This window comes from Megalobrama amblycephala, linkage group LG14 (assembly GCF_018812025.1).
Source record: "Megalobrama amblycephala isolate DHTTF-2021 linkage group LG14, ASM1881202v1, whole genome shotgun sequence".
NCBI lineage: Eukaryota > Metazoa > Chordata > Actinopteri > Cypriniformes > Xenocyprididae > Megalobrama > Megalobrama amblycephala.
In genome coordinates this window covers 11,986,560-12,003,638 of record NC_063057.1, presented here as the reverse complement: position 1 = coordinate 12,003,638, position 17,079 = coordinate 11,986,560, and the positions used below count along the sequence as shown (strand labels likewise).

General features: G+C 36.8%; 1 protein-coding gene across 9 annotated transcripts in view; it reads left to right on the top strand.

Moving 5' to 3' along the window:
• The window catches only part of grip1 (glutamate receptor interacting protein 1), a 307,700-nt gene that overhangs the window by 159,712 nt on the left and 130,909 nt on the right, over nucleotides 1-17,079 (top strand). Inside the window, exon 1 of one of the 9 annotated variants that reach the window (XM_048155153.1) lies at nucleotides 6,109-6,452. The exons of the other annotated variants lie outside the window; for them this stretch is intronic. Coding sequence (XP_048011110.1) covers nucleotides 6,350-6,452 — 103 coding nt within the window. The 5' untranslated portion in view covers nucleotides 6,109-6,349. Of the gene's footprint in view, nucleotides 1-6,108; nucleotides 6,453-17,079 lie in introns of those variants that run through there. 9 annotated transcript variants of the gene reach the window in all.

The following is a 17,079-nucleotide window of genomic DNA, read 5'->3' as shown; positions in this document are numbered from 1 at the left end:
GGAGCAACCAGTAAGAGGGATGCCAGTGGACTGCACCCATAATGCACTATTTGCAATTATTGTATTTTTCACACTAAGACAGCTGCTGTGCTGTAAAGAGGTCATCCAGCTCTTTTAGACTCTTGTCAGTCGGTTGGGACAAACCAATGGAGATGTGATTTACTTCACTGTTGCTGGAGGCCAGCTAGCAATTACCTACAGCCCTAAGGCTATGGAAATAGTGCCTGACTGACCAAAGAACACATGAGCTTAGTGACTGTCACTTTAGGGTGTTACATTTTGTGAACTGGTTCAAAATCATCTTATGAAATGCAGTCAAATGCAAAGGTAACACATTTCAGTGTTGATTTTACTGCTTGCCTGGCTTCCTTTCCACAAGTTACTGTAATATGGTGTTCACAAACGATTTTACTGCCATAGAATGAGTGAAAAACTGATAAGTGAGGAAAATCATTTAGGATAGGACTTGATTTGGTCCATGGGGAATTGATTGAATCATGAAAAGTGGGAGTTTGCAGCTGATTGCTTCACTCCTGAATCCTATACTTTTGAGGAGGCTTTTTGACCTGGACGTGGAGGCTGAAGGTTAATCTCGAGCATATTATATCCTTTACGTATAATCAGGGCTTGACATTAACACCCGTCAACCCGCCAAATACGGGTAGATTTCAGCTGTGGCGGGTAAGACAGCCACTCCCGCACTAGCCACTTTGGCGGGTTGAATATAATTTCAGCCTACAACCAGATGAAATGCCAAGATCGTCGTATCACAAAATTACAATTCAATTACAATTCTTTATCGATTAACTTGCAGTTAGTGAATGACACACAACAGAAGCATTCTCTTGTGCGCGCGATCAGTTCTCCTTGCGTCTGAACAGTCAAATACACGCACACACAGATGTCAAAACACGTGGAGTATCTTGTGTGAATACAGTCAGTTTTGGCTTAAGTGGAAGTAAACAGGTGGGTAATAACTGGATATGTGTCAGTATAGTACGTCCATGCATTCAGCAGCCCAATTAAATCATTATTGTTAATCAAACAACAAAAGATGTTAAATAAATCTACTGTATCTGAATTTTTTTTTTTTTTTTTAATTTACTATTGATTTTGTAATTTGATTAATTCTTTGTTCTTTTATATAGCCTAACAAAAATAACTTTTTCTCATATTAATTTCTCATATTAGCCTATGCTCATATTGCTTACCCCTTGCCCACCTGTACTTCATCATCATCATCATCAGTCGGCTGCAAATATTTGTGGTTTGCAGGCGTCAACAATCTTTTTCCATTCTGTTCTGTTTCTTGCTGCTGTTCTTATTTCGTCAACTGATGGTGGTATTTCACTGTTGATCAATTTGCCTATGTACTGTGGGTAGAGAAGTTTTGGTTTTTACCATGCTTTCTTCACCCGTGTCTTTTGATTGGTTGGTAGAGAACGTACTTGTTGATCAGCTCGAACTCTGGTTTGCGCAGACTATGCCCGACATATCTAAGTTGCCTCCGTTGTATCTGGAGGTCTAGCGGGTCAATACCGATCATTTGGTATATCACTGCGTTTGAGACTTTGTCCAAGCATTACTCTGTAGCAGTTGGTGCAAAACTGTTGAGGCTTTGTTTGAGCTTCTCTGTTATAATCCAGCTTTCGCAACTGTACATAAGTATTGATAGGCATGCTGCTTGAAAAATGTTTGTTTTGAGATGGATGGGAAGGTTCTTTGAGAGAAATATGTCCTTCATTTTCCAGAAGGCTGCCCTTTCTTGTGCTGATGTCAGTTTCGCTCGACTTTACCATTGATTCCAGGTACTTGAAGTTGTTGACCCATTCAGTCCTTTGGCTACCTAGCTCCAAGTTTTTACTCTTATCTTGGTTAGTGAATGCTTCTGTTTTCTTCATGTTCACCATGAGCCTGACCTGTTCTGCTTGTTTGGCAGTTTCATTGAGTTGGGATTGAGCTCTTTCTAGGTTACCTTCCAGAAGTGCGAGATCGTCGATAAAATCAAGGTCGAAAATTGCTGTTGCTGGTTCTCGTCGACATTGTCTTGGTTGATTGACAAAGCCGTTTTCGACTTTGTTGATGCCATGAGATCTCGCATGATTGAGTTCTGCGTTCTTCAGGACGTAATCGATGATGATGATGAAGAGAAAAGGTGCAAGAATATCTCCTTGTAGGACTCTGGCTGTTATGTCGAATTCGTCTGTTAGTTCTCCTTCGACTAGGACTGCGCTTTTGGAGTTGTTGTATATGGTCTTGATTGCGCTGACCAACTTGATTGGGATTCCATAATGACTCAGGATCTCGAACACCTGTACATAACAGCAAAATTGTGGCCAGTGAAAATGCTGAGTGGTTAGTAACTTTTGAAAACCACTAGCCACAGTGGCTGGTGAGCAAAAAAGTTAATGTAAAGCCCTGCGAATAATTGTATAATTGTAATGCTTTCTTTTTCAAATATATTGTTCATTGACCATGTCAGAAATGTACTTATTTTTTATTAAGTACAATATATTAATATTAAGTACAATTATATAAATATTTCCCAGAGGGCTTTTTTTCCTCTAACCGTATGCCAAAATATTTAACTGGACGCCCATTTGTAGATTATAGGCCTTTCAAATAAAATAAAAAGCTAAAAATAAAATAATTACAATATTTATTTCTGACCCTGCTATTGACATACAGTAAACTTTAATGTTAACCTCTATGGTAACCAGCGTTAAATTGCTGAATAATAGTGATATTTTGTATTATTTATATTCTGTTATAGTTTTTATTAATATTTTGAATTAGCTTTTATTTTTTAAGTTTTAGTGTACTGTAAAACACACAGCACTATTAAGTTACTTGAACTTATTTCTTCAGTTTTGGGTTCAGAACTCAAGTTTATAAGTTTTCATTGTCTTGACTAAATATCAACCCTGTTACATAAAACACTGTCTAAATGGCTATTTGGCTATTGGTTAAGATTATTTCCTCCACCCTCTCGGCATAGGTGACATCAGCTGAAAGGAAATGTCTTTTTTGTTTTACTTTGCAGAAGTATGCACTGCTGAATTTTGCATGATAAGATCAGGAATGTGTACTTAGAAAGTAAATAGGGTCTAGTGTGACTTAAACATCAGACAAATGCATCATGAAACTCTCTGTTTGCACCAGTGTCACAGAACACCTTTGTTCAAGTTATCACAGTGCTTAAAAGGGTCTAGCGTATGACCCCTGGAGCTGGATAGCAGGTGTGTGCAGGATAAAACAGCAGTAGAGCATCTGTGCGATGTGTCGCGGCAGAGGTCAAATGTTGTCAGTGCTCTTATCGGCACAGATCTTTAGGGCTACATGGGTCTATTGAACTCCCAGCCTCTCTCTCTCTCACACACACACACACACACAGTCATCTGTCCTCTGCGTGGCCTTGATCCTGATTAAATGCAGATATGCTGATAGCCGAGCTGAGTGTTCTGTAATAACATTGACGAAGATTGATGGGCCCGGTCTGTCATTGCTTCATTATGGCCATGCTTGTCTCTGATGCCAGCAGTGTTTCCATAGCAGTCCCACTTGGACTGGGTGATTATATTGAATATTAATGATATCGGGCTAGGTTTAGGGTTAGGTCTAGATTTTTGGTGTTAAAATGAATAGTATATATTTGAAAAAAGTTATTTTGTAACATTATAAATGTCTTTACTACAGAAGAGGATTAGGGCCAAGCAATAATAAAAAAATAAAACCATCTCGAGATTAAAGTTGTTAAATTTCGAGAAAAAAGTCGAAATAAAATGTTGAGAATAAACTCGTTAAATTACGAGAACAAACTCGTTAAATTTTAAGAAAAAAGTCGAGATAAAATGTTGAGAATAAAGTCATTAAATTACGAGAATAAATTCGTTAAATTACGAGAATAAATTCGTTAATTTAATGACTTTATTCTCAACATTTTATCTTGACTTTTTTCTCGAAATTTAACGAATTTGTGCTCGTAATTTAACGACTTTTTTCTCGTAATTTAATGACTTTATTCTCAACATTTTATCTTGACTTTTTTCTCGTAATTTAACGACTTTTTTCTCGTAATTTAATGACTTTATTCTCAACATTTTATCTCGACTTTTTTCTCGAAATTTAACGAGTTTTTTCTCGAAATTTAACAATTTTAATCTCGAGATGGATTTATTTTTTTATTATTGCTTGGCCCTAATCCTCTTCCGTACTTTACTGTAACTTTTTTATAAATTTAATTCTTAAATACTCAATACTCAATACTTAATACTCAAATAAAAGTATTAATTTCTTAATCTTACTGACCTCTAACCAAAAGTACAAAGTTCAAAAGTATATATAGGGTACAACGGGGCAAAACACTTGCCACAGCACTTTCCTAAATATCCGCTTTCTAAAATGCCTGTGCAAATTTGTCTGATCCTTGATGCGATCGTGGGCAGCAATGCAAAGTTGATTCTGAGATAATTTTATGTAATATTTGCTGTTTTTTACAATGTTGTTGATCGAAGTAGCAAATGAGAATCTATTAAATTAATGTTTGTATTTTCAGACAAAAGTCGTCTTAATGATTTTCAGTTTTGTTCAAGGTAATTCAAGCAACAGTTTTTCAATAACGGAAGAATATGTAAAAGTATGGTATTTGGGGTAAAAGGCGCCCCTGCTGTTGGGGCAAAAGGCACAATAATTAACATGATATTGAATAGCTGACTGACTTTTCCATTTGTTGACATGACATGGTTAGATTCACATAGCAAATATCATATATGAAATTGGGTATCCATCTTAGAGAAAATACCCATATTTAATGAAACAATCATATTTAAAAAAATATTATATTATCATTTCATAATAAAATATCATTTATTGTTACTACTGTAAATCTATATTAAATATTATAGGATCTCCTTCAATGTTTTCAGAATCTTTTCTTTTTAAAGTAATTTTGTTTCTGTATTTTAAAAAAATATATTTTTATATCAACATATGCCTATTTTAATTACAGTATATTTATTGAACACAAATTAATTATTTTATCAAAATAAACAGAAAATATTACAAACTTTGCTAAAATGATTCTTCTGAACAAGTATTAACCTAGACATTATTAAAAACATATTATTTTAGCTAAAGTATTTGTATGAATACTGTGTGCCTTTTACCCCCCCCCCCCCCCCCCCACACACCTCATACATTTATAAGATTTTATACAAAATTAACCACTTTTATGATTTATTTTCACACAAAATCTGTTGCTCCATCAATGTTCACTACAAATCTATATTTTCCCTGCAATCATACACTTTGAGAGTAGTGAAATCTGAGGTGACACTTCAGAATTTGACAGTAGTCTCGTTTCATGCTAGAACTAACCAAGTGAAGTGGCTCCCTCTGCTGGCCGTCGTCAGCTCTACATCCATCTCATCTGATCTCATCAAAATGTCAGTGGCACATCCATTTGCCACACACCAACTCGACATCATTAAAAGCTCGATTGATCAAAGTCGACATTGGCCTGTTTAATTGTGCCTGACCCTCACTCTGACTCCACCACCCCTTCTCTCTGTTTGACGGTGTCCCTTCACTGCAGTGGTTCATTGTGTTCTGGTGTTATATACAGGAAGCATTCTGGGTCAACTGACCTTTAAATGAGGTGTTTACATTAGCAGCGGTCGACTGTGATGGGAAAAGATTCAATGAAACACACACACACACACACACACACACACACACACACAGTGCTGAGTCAGATGAGCAAGTCATTATACTGTGTGCTCATCCTATCCACCATCATCCCTTTAAATCCATATGGTGCAGACATACAAAGACACCCTGCAGAGAAATCATTCATATTCATAGTATTCATGAGCCGCTTTGCATAGGCATATTGTTACCCTGTGCTTTGCATGCGGTTGTCTTGCTTGTTCAAAGCTTCTCCATATTATTCACTTCAGCACACACACACACACATGTACAAAAACACACAAATACTTGGAAAGAGGGACTTTTGCTCCCATATATTTTGCCGGCGGCTCTCGGCCCACTTCCTGTCAACTCCTGTAAGCCACGCGCTGCTGCTGTTCTCAGATCCGCCCTTTTGAGACCGACCGCACTATTTCCATGGCAACCACCTTCACGCGCTTTGAAAATCCCCTCCACTTACGTTTGCCGTGCGCGTTGCCGCCCTCTTGTGGAGGCAAGAGAGATTTTGTGTGCGCATAATGGTTTTTGATCTATCAATTAGCCCTTGTTTTAGGAGAGGAGAGGGTCGATTAGAGAGGCGCAGAGGTTGACGGATTGTTCTCTCAGGTCAGAGCCAGAGCTCACGGCTAGTATCGGAGGCAGAATGCGACGGCTGCTGCACAGCTGGGCCGGGGTCCCGCTCTCCTGGAGACCCTGTCACACTGAGGAGGAACCAGCAGGTGCAGGAGAGGAAGGTGTCAATCAAGGTGAGAACAGGAGCTGGAAAATTGGTGCCTGTAATTTGATGTAGATCACAGAGTAATTCTGGAGTGGTATTTTTTGAAAGTGTTAGGCGCAGTGGGGTTTTCAAGATCATTAATGTTGAAGTAAAGTACACTGTAAAAAAGAATTGTTGGTTTAACTTAAAGTAAGTTACTTGGTTGCTTTAATTTTGAGTTCATTGAAATGAAAAATTTGAGTTAATACAATGAAGGCGATTGGTTTAATTAATCAACAGAAACTCAAAATGTTATGTTGAATCACATTAATTAAGTTGATTTGACAAAATAAAAAAGGTTGTGATAACAAATCATGAAAATATTTTTTTTTATACAGTGTAGGTATAAAAGGTTTTGAAGTAAAGAAGAAAAAAGGTTTTGGACAAATAACATTGTAATCGAACCTAGAGGTATCATGTAAATACCACTGTGCATAAATATGTTTGTCATTCAGAAGCATCACTTTCTGTGACAAAGTACTTTCTGAACCGCCCACGTTACCAAATGATTGTTGGTTTAACTTAAAAAAAAGTAACCATTTGCCTTAATTTTGAGTTAATGGAAATTATAAAAATGAATACGGAGTTAATACAGAGATTAGGTTAATCAACAAAAATTCAAAATATTAAAAATCTATGTAATCTAAATAGCATTAGTGAATCTTGTGTAAATCATGAACCCTTAAAATACAGCATAATTCTGTTTTTTTTTTTTTCTTCCTTTTTTTTTTTTTTTACATGTGCTTCACCAGATGAAATTAATGCTATTGATTAAATTATAACTTTTGAGTGAAGTGTGCAGGGCTTTTTATTTTTAATAAATTAAAAATAAATTAATTTTTATTTTATTTTATTTTATTTTATTTATTAACCAGTGCTGGTTTTGCCAGAATATATTTACTACATTTTTAATTAATAAGTAAATAAATAAGTACATTATTAATAAATTTAATTAAACAACTTTGTATAATTATTATGTATATTATATATTTACATTTTATGTTTTTTATTTTTATTTTATCAGAATTACTTGTTTTAAACATGTCAAGTGTTACAGTTTGACATTGAAAATACTTATTAATAATAGTCATATCGATTTTATTTTATTTTTATTTTATCAAAATTACTTGTTTTAAGTCATCAGCTTTATATATATATATATATATACAGATTGTTGCTAAGCAGCTTTACAGTGATAAAAGGAAAAAATTAACATAGTATCATTCATTGTTCAGCTGAAGTCAGTTCAGTGTTGACTCAGTTCTGTTGTTAAGATCATCAATTATTAGTTTGTTTAATCTATAAAGCAGTTCTTCAGAGAATAGTATTGTCAGATAAATAGTGTTTAAACATGTCTATTAATTCCATTTTTGCTTTATTAATATAGAAAAGAGCAGCTTGACATATTACTTATAGTCATAATAGTCACATTGATTTTGAGCGACATATGGGTGGATAGATTACAGAATTTTTAGTGTGAATCAGATAACCTGCGACTCGACTGAACTGACCAAGAGAATGTGTGATTTCTTCCACAGCTTTTTTTTTTTTTTTTTACCTAATAATCATGGAACTTTTCAAAGATACAATGTTGCATTCAAAATCCACTTGGATCAAAGAATGATCATGATACATCTGCAGATGCTTATCTTTTTTCAGAGCGAGAGAGAGAGACTTCTTGAGCAAACAGCATGCATTTGATGTTTGATGTGGCCTTCAAAGGGAGGAGGGGACGGTGGAAGTTCTTTTGTTAACTCTTTCTGCCAGCTTCCTGTCGGAAACAGGGCCGTGTTTGTTTGAGAAATCACCGTCATCAGTGTTTCATCAGGCTTGAAATCTGCCTGAAACAATGGAACTGATTGCAAGCGGCATTCCGAACCGGCAGAAGACTTTCATTTGGCTCTCTTGTGTAGCGACACTCAGCGCTCTTGTCTTTTAAATCCCTATCAGTCTATTTTCCCTTGCCACTCTTTCATCTGGAAAAGGCCATTTAAGTCAGTTCTGTGAGATGGTGATGCGTGACTATTACTGCACCTTGACTGGAAGACAAGCCTGTCTGACAGGGGCATCTGTGGGCTTTTGGTCTTTCAAAATAATATTTTCAGTCAGATGCAGGCCACTTATGCTGTAAACCTTATCTTCACTGGACCGTCCATCTGATGAGAGACAGCGAGTGGCCTGTTTGTCTCTTCTTGGCACTTGTCTTGCAGTGTTGGGGGTAACACATTACAAGTAACATGTTAATCAGATTACATTTTTCAAGTAACTAGTAAAGTATTGCATTACTTTTAAATATACAACAAAATATCTGAGTTACTTTTTCAAATAAGTAACGCAAGTTTCCTTGTTGTCCCATTTATTGACTGACAGCACTCCTGTCCTCACGTTGAGAGAAATCGGGAGTGAGTGCCGAGGTGTTGTGTGTGTTGTGAAAACATTATGGTTATTGTAGTTCTAGACTAAATGTGAGCATGCATTTACTTATCTCTCTTACACAAAGACAGTGAAAAAACAACTCAGAATATTACACAAACCTGCATTAATAAAATGTTAAATAATACATATACTTAGTTAAAGGATTAGTCCACCTTTAAATAAAATTTTCCTGATAATTTACTAACTCCCACGTCATCCAAGATGTCCATGTCTTTCTTTCTTCAGTCGAAAAGAAATTAAAGTTTTTGATGAAAACATTCCAGGATTTTTTTCCATATAGTAGACTTCAATGGGCACCAAACAGTTGAAGGTCAAAATTAGTTTCGCTACAGCTTCAAATTGTTCTACTCGATACCAGGTGAGAAATAAGGGTCTTATCTAGTGAAACCATCGCTCATTTTCTGAAAAAAATTGAAAATTATATAGTTTTAACCATAAATGCTCATCTTGAACAAGCTCTCTTCTTCTTCTCTATTAGAATTCCAGCAGTGTAGACACTGTTAAGTGTACTACTGCCCTCCACAGGTCAAAGTTTGAACTAATTGTTATATACTATTGAACTAGCATATTGCATATAAAAATTAGTTCAAACTTTGACCTGAGGAGGAGAAGAAGAAGATAGCTAGTTCAAGATGAATTTTGCATTTCTGGTTAAAATGTATAAAAAAAAAATTTTATTTTTTATTTTATTTTTTTTATTTTTTTTAGAAAATGAGTAATTGTTTCTCTTGATAAGACCATTATTTCTCGTCTGGGATTGTGTAGAACAATTTGAAGCTGCAGTGAAACTAATTTTGACCTTCAACTGTTTGGTGCCCATTGAAGTCTATTATATGGAAAAAAATCCTGGAATGTTTTCATCAAAAACTTTAATTTCTTTTCGACTGAAGAAAGAAAGACATGGACATCTGGGATGACATGGGGGTGAGTAAATTATCATGAAAAGTTTATTTAAAAGTGGACTAATCCTTTAACACTTCTTTCAGCCTGAAGCTTTTTCATTTAACTTTTTCTGTGATTTCACTATAAATTTGCCAAAAATAGAATTTATTTTTTGTTTGTTTTTTGTTATTAAAAAAGAAACAAGCAAGCCCAACCCAGGTGAGAAAAAGTAACGCAAAAGTAACATATCACCAAAGTCCATTTAAGACAAGTCATTTCACTCGGCAGCCATCTTTGAAACGCCTCTCAGGCATGCAAGTGCAGCTCCTATCTTTTTGAATGTGGAAACATCAAATTCTCCAAAGCTGTTTGCCAAGCTTTTGATTAAATTTCCTATTTGAAATCACCAATGAAATCTGACAACAACTGTCTCATAAATTTTGTTTCTAAACACTCGAATCATGACAAAAACCTGTGTTTTTCAGGCTGGATCAAGCTAATGTGCATGCGCAGTCCGAAGTGCACGTCTGACTGTTTCCATAGGAACTGGAGCTTCTAACTGCAGCTGCAGTGACACGATGACTTTACCAATCAGTGATTGCCACATTGCGTGTTGCACTTTCTCCCATGCATAATATTACGAGTGCACCGTCTTTCTATATATAAAGTCTTTGGTAACACAGGCATTACGTGCCATAAATAGTAACTCAGTTACTTTAGCGAGTAACACAATATTGTAACGCATTACCATGGTTGCACATAACTGGTGCGCATACATGGTAAAAATAAATGATGCGCACCAGAAAACATGGAGGGAAGTGCTTTTGAATACCAACATTTTTGGGGACCGGCTCACAGGGACACGTTTACTTACTGGAGTAGGATTTTTCTCCATTTCTGGTAAGATAGCAATCATGATGATAAGTGTGTTCTTTAATTATTAGGGGTGCAACAGATTGCAGTTAATCCGTGGATGGATAATCCATGTGATTCATGGATTAACTGCTAACTTTAACCATCATAGAGTGAAAGTTTATTATTTGGACGTGTTTTGTCTTGGCAATTAACACGTTGAAACGATTTTAAAAGCGGAAGAAGAGGCGAAAATCGGGACTCACAAGCTGTTATCTGTGCGCGCGCATGCAGAGAAAGAGAGAGAGCCGCGTTTCAGACAGCGCTCGAACACCGAATTGATTCCTCTTTCACGTTTACTTTCGCTTGAATGGGCACATACACACAAAACTATGTCAAAATACCCATCTTGGCAAGTATACTCTCGGTTATGTCATAAGTGAACGGTTGAGAAAGGAACCGGATGTGTGTTAGTGCATTCAGTCTTAAAGTGACAGCAGCCTAATATTCTTGCTGTTGTCTGTCATTAAAGGTCCCGTTTTTCGTGTTTTTTTTGAAGCTTTGATTGTGTTTATAGTGTGCAATATAACGTGTTCATGTTTCGCGTGTAAAAAAACACAGTATTTTTCACATAATTTACTTATCTGTATACCGCTGTTTCCACTGTCATAAAAACGGGCTGATGACTTCCTTGTTCTATGAAATCCCTCCTTCAGAAATACGTAACGAGTTCTGATTGTGCCAGCGGTTCCTGTGTTGTGATTCGACAGCAGCTTAGCGAACCTTTCCCGGAAAGGTCACGCCTCTTACCATAACGTGGAGATGCACGCGCTCAGTGTTATTGTAAACATGTCTTTAATTTTACCCTATCAATTTGAGCCGGAATCAGACCCGGTGATTGGACTGCGGGATGAAAATAACAGCGTTTCGACGACATGGCGACAAACACACTCTACAAACGCAACTCTTGTGTATTCCTGTGGGCGGAGGTTAGTCAAAAAACTGTTTTAGTGATGTCATTAAAGAAGGAAGTAGAGGGATGTAGTCCAAACTGGCCGTTCGATGTAGGCGACTTCTGTTAAATAAAATATCTCGCTTGGCATTGAACTTTGAGCTTTAAAATTTTACAGATTTTATTTATACTCTAACAACAACATTACACACTAACTAAAGTTTGAAACATGGGATCACAAAGAACGGGACCTTTAATGTTAATAAAATAAAATTAAACAACATCATTATCATCATCTACCATGTTCGAGAGAAAAGAAAATAGTGATGAGAGCAAAGTGTGAGTACCAAGCAACATCTCCCTTGAGAACCAGACTAAAAAAGTTATGTGCGCCCCTGCGCATTACTTTCAAAAGTAACTTTCCCCAACACTGCCTGTCCTGAGTAGCAAATGGTCCTGATGGAAGATTATTGCTGAAGGCTAAGTCAATTTCCCTTAGGGATAAAGTGGACTTGGCACACACACCCTTAAATTGTCCAGTCATTTCCGCCGGGACATACCGGGTCCCAGCATTGCAAGTCTTACAGTAGTGGTATGCAAACTGAGTGTCTTTTTATAGACATTTGGGGTAGTTTGATAACTGCTGAGCTGTTGAGCTGAGCAAATGGCATGGTGGTGTTTGTAAAATGTCCCAAGTTCTTCCATCTGTTGTTAAAGACATAAATGCGATGTTAATGAGAGGATATTATGGGAGTCTTGCCGTGTGTATAATTTTAAGTGCCACAGTTCATGGCATCCAGTAGTGATACTGTATATTTATTGGCAAGATGACACTCTTTTTCTCGTTTATCACTTTGCCTGTGCTATTTCATAACATTGCTTTTAGTAACATTCACTCTAGGTGTTGTTTTGAGAGCCAAAAGCAGGCCGGGCTGTATCATCACTACACTTCTGTTTGGCCACACAAGTAAAGATTCTTTCTGCACTATCCATCAGGTTGCACAGATAATTGGGGTCGCCACGCAGTTCAGTTGGGTCATACAGTTGCATCACCCTTTTGAAGCATTTGGCTTGCCACCTACTAAGACAATGCAAGAAGTATATCCATGTAAACAAAAATATGTATTTTTATATTATAATGGTACGCTGTAGACAGCATTAAAAGCGTCTAATTTACATAACAATGTGATGCAAACTCTGCACGTAATGGCCAGGGCTCCAATTTACTTCCGTTAGACTGAATCAATATAGAGCTTTCTCTGAAACTACAATAGTGAAAACACAAGAGAGACGAGAGAGAGATGTCTATGTGCCTGCTTTATTGTGCCGGCTATATTGCCACTTAATATAGAACTTAATTAGATGTTAATCAACCAAACATTAAAACAGATAGGGTCTAAATGAATAATAGTATTGCTGGCATCTAAAATGGTATTCAAAATCAGTTTATTATTTCAGGGGTTTTCAAACTGAAGTTCCATGAAAAATTTGGAAGCGTGAGAGAGAAGACAAAGAGTTTACTGTATGTATTTTAGGCAGTCAAAGTTATGAAATAAAGATATTCAAGATATTTTTCTTTTATGAGGCTCTGCAAATACTGTTTTTAACTGCAAGTGGGTAGAATAATTTTCTCCAAATAATATTTTTTATGATTTGATTGGGAAAACCATGCTTCATAATATATGAAAGATGAATTAAAATGACAGAAAGGCCACAATTTCAGTAACCAAGTATTTAATTCAAACACAAATGACAATTGAAGACCATGTCAGATTCAGTTCCTGAGAAGATGAGTCTACATTGATCACCAAAACCGCATTATTAGTGATTGTTAAAGTATCAACTGCTCTAATTAATCTTAATATCAATTGACAGGGTCTTATTTCTCAAAAGGATTGAAGTATTATAGCCCACATTACAGCCTTCGGTATAAATGAGTCATCATGTACTCTACTCGTTTTTAAATAGATTCTTCCAGCAGAATGTTGTGCCCTGGCACTAAGTACACATCGTTTCAAGCTTCTCCCACAAACATGTTTGTTTACTCTAATAGCCCACATAGCCCCAGATTTCAGTCCAGTCGAGTGGGATGATGTGCAAAAGGATGTACACCGTTTACTGTATGCAGGATGAAATTGATAATTATATATGTAAATACTTTGCATTTTTAATGCCCTGATTTATTGAAGCTACAGTAAATAGGGATTGAATTGTGACACCGCTGCAGCATTAAATCTATTTGAGCCCTTTGATTGATAGTGCAGTTAATCCCTTTCACCGCTAGAGGCCGCTAATGTTATGCATAAGGGAAAACTGTTGCCCTCGCCATTTCAGCACCAGTGCTGGTGAACAGCTCCCGCCATTGTTCCCGCTGCTCTTTACAGGCTGAAGGGCTTTTACTGCTCATTTATAATAGTTCACTGCTTTTGCTCTTTGTGGGGGAAAATGTTCCCGGCCTGCCTCTAGCTTTCTTGTCTAAAACACGGTAGTTCAATTTTTCATGGTCTGGTTAATCCCTACCTCAAGATATACAGCATTTATGATGATGAGAGCTAAGCTATAGTCTCTTTTGGTGGACTGACATTTCCTTCTTTTAGCAATAATGGTTTTATAAAACTGTGTTCTCAATTCTTCAGATTTATAAAGAAAAAGATGTCTTATTCGGGAGAGCCATTAAGAGAAGACCTTCCAAGACCTCCAAGTCAGCAGGTCAAAAGGGCATCTTAGTGGAAAAACAATAGACTCTATGATGAGCCAAGTAGTCAGAGGGACTGATTCGAAGTGAATTTTCCATCTGTCCAACTGCAGTTGCCATAAACGCTCTCAGCATCTAATGACAGATTTGCCAGGACCCCCATCCTGTCATGTTCGCAGCTTCACAGTTTTGTTTAATAACAGATCTCTGCACCATGTCATGTTGCATCTTGCATGCATCCATGCACATCAACACCCGACAATTATGTGCGTTACACGCAAATGTAAACGCGGGGGCAGCAGCCCTTATGGAGAGGTTTCCCATTCAAGTCAGCTGTCACCTTCAGAGCTGTAATGAGAAAGCATAAAGCATCCTACTGGTTTGATTGCCATTTCCGCCATGTTCACCCAAAGAAAATTGATTGCGCCATCCTGGGAGATGAACAAGAGACTTGATTCCTGAATGTTTCACACACGTGTGGTCCCTATAATTGAGATTGAGGTAGTCATCATGGACATTGAGAATATTGATTTGTCCATGAGCATATATTTTAAATACAGTATGTGTGTGTGTTTGTGTGTGTGTGTTTGTTTATTAGAGCTGCAAGATCGCCATCTCGATTCAAACACCCAAGTGACCTTATTACTAAATGGCAACGATTCGGCTATGTCTATTAAACCTTTGACAAGTAGCCTACGATCACAGAGGAACATTCAAATCTGTGTTGGTGCTTCCACTGACCCAGAGAGAGCAGTTATCATGCATATGTCTTTCAACTACACAGTATCATTATTTCTGTGTTAAAAGTTTATAGTTCGGATATAAACACTGATGTGTATGGTAGCGATCAAAGTAGAGTAAAACGCCTTTTACGTCAATTACATCATTACACCAGTAGGTGGCGACATGACTGTTAAAAATGTATTTGTCATTGAATCATTCATTCAAGTGTTGGGGTAGGACAAAATATCGATAAGGCAATATATCATTGTCCTTCTCCGTGCGATACGAGAATCGATACGCTGGTGTGAAATATCGATACTTTAATTAATAAAATAAGGCACTCTAAATAGATTTCCCTGCTCCTAGCGTCACTACTTTATGGCTCCTCGATGTGGTGCTCAACACATGAATGAAGGAAAAGTAAACATAAGTTAAATAACATAAAGCCTCGTGCACACAGGGACAATTATCGTGCGCGCGTATCGTTTTTCGAGACGTTTTTTGACATGTTTTTGTGTTTATATCCAAGCGATTTTCACTGGCGATGTGCCTAATGAATGTGCAAATTCACTCCCTGACAGTAAATGGTGCTTGTGCTTAGTGCAAGTAAACGGTAGTGCAAATAAACATATTTATGAATTAGACTGAATGAAATTAAAGAAGATTAAAATACATATATGGCATATACATGACATAAGGAGATGGTAGTCAGAAATGGTAGTGCAAATAAGTCACAATGACAGTAGTGCAAGTGAACGGTAGTGCAAATAAACATATTTATGAAATAGATATTCTCAACTATATTTCTTGAATGTAAAAACAAAACAAAATAAAAATACAGACATAAAATACAGGCATATAATACACATCTATTGGTGTGGCCAAGAGCTGGCAGATCACCCATAGTTTGCGGGGGTCTTCTTCATCTACTTACTTTCTCTTCATCGTCTAAGGTAAGCGCCACCAAGTCGTGTTTTACTGTAACTTCAGCAGCTCCTGGCACGTGAACAAAAGCGCCAATCTCATTGGTCTACCAGTTTTTAACACAGCATGTCAAACCAAAAAAACAAACCCAAGGTGTTTGGCGTCCTTTGCTTAGTCACGAGGCGTTAAACGTTGGCGAAAAGCGCACAATAATCGTCCCGGTGTGCACAAGCCTTAAGAAAGAGTTTTTTAACGGGATGGCGGACAGCAGTGTAAGTAAAATTAACCTTTTCACTGGCATTTTGTTTTCATGTTAGACAGATATCGTGATGTATCATTATAGGATTGATTATCGCAGAATTGCCGTATGGTGATATTATCGGTATGGTATGGTATCATGAGGTACCCTGTGATTCCCATCCCTATTCATCCAGTAATGAAAGTCACTGAGTCATTGAATTATTCATTTAAAAAAAATTCAAATTAATTAAATATTTTTTAAATAGACTGCAGCAATTAACATTTAAGTACATGTTATTTTGTTTAATTGTCTATTCAGAATCTTAGGAGAATCATATCTATTTTAAAGGTGCCATCGAATTGAAAATTGAATTTACCTTGGCATAGTTGAATAACAAGAGTTCAGTACATGGAAATGACATACAGTGAGTCTCAAACTCCATTGTTTCCTCCTCCTTATATAAATCTCATTTGTTTAAAAGACCTCCGAAGAACAGGCGTAACAGTCGGGGTGTACGCCCCCAATATTTGCATATGCCAGCCCATGATCGAGGCATTACACAAGGGCAGCCAGTATTAATGTCTGGATCTGTGCACAGCTGAATCATCAGACTAGGTAAGCAAGCATGGACAACAGCGAAAAATGGCAGATGGAGCAATAATAACTGACATGATCCATGATAACATGATATTTTTAGTGATATTTGTAAATTGTCTTTCTAAATGTTTCATTAGCATGTTGCTAATGTACTGTTAAATGTGGTTAAAGTTACCATCGTTTCTTACTGTATTGACGGAGACAAGAGAACCGTCGCTATTTTCATTTTTAAACACTTGCAGTCTGTATAATTCATAAACACAACTTCATTCTTTATAAATCTCTCCAACAGTGTAGCATTAGCCGTTAGCCAC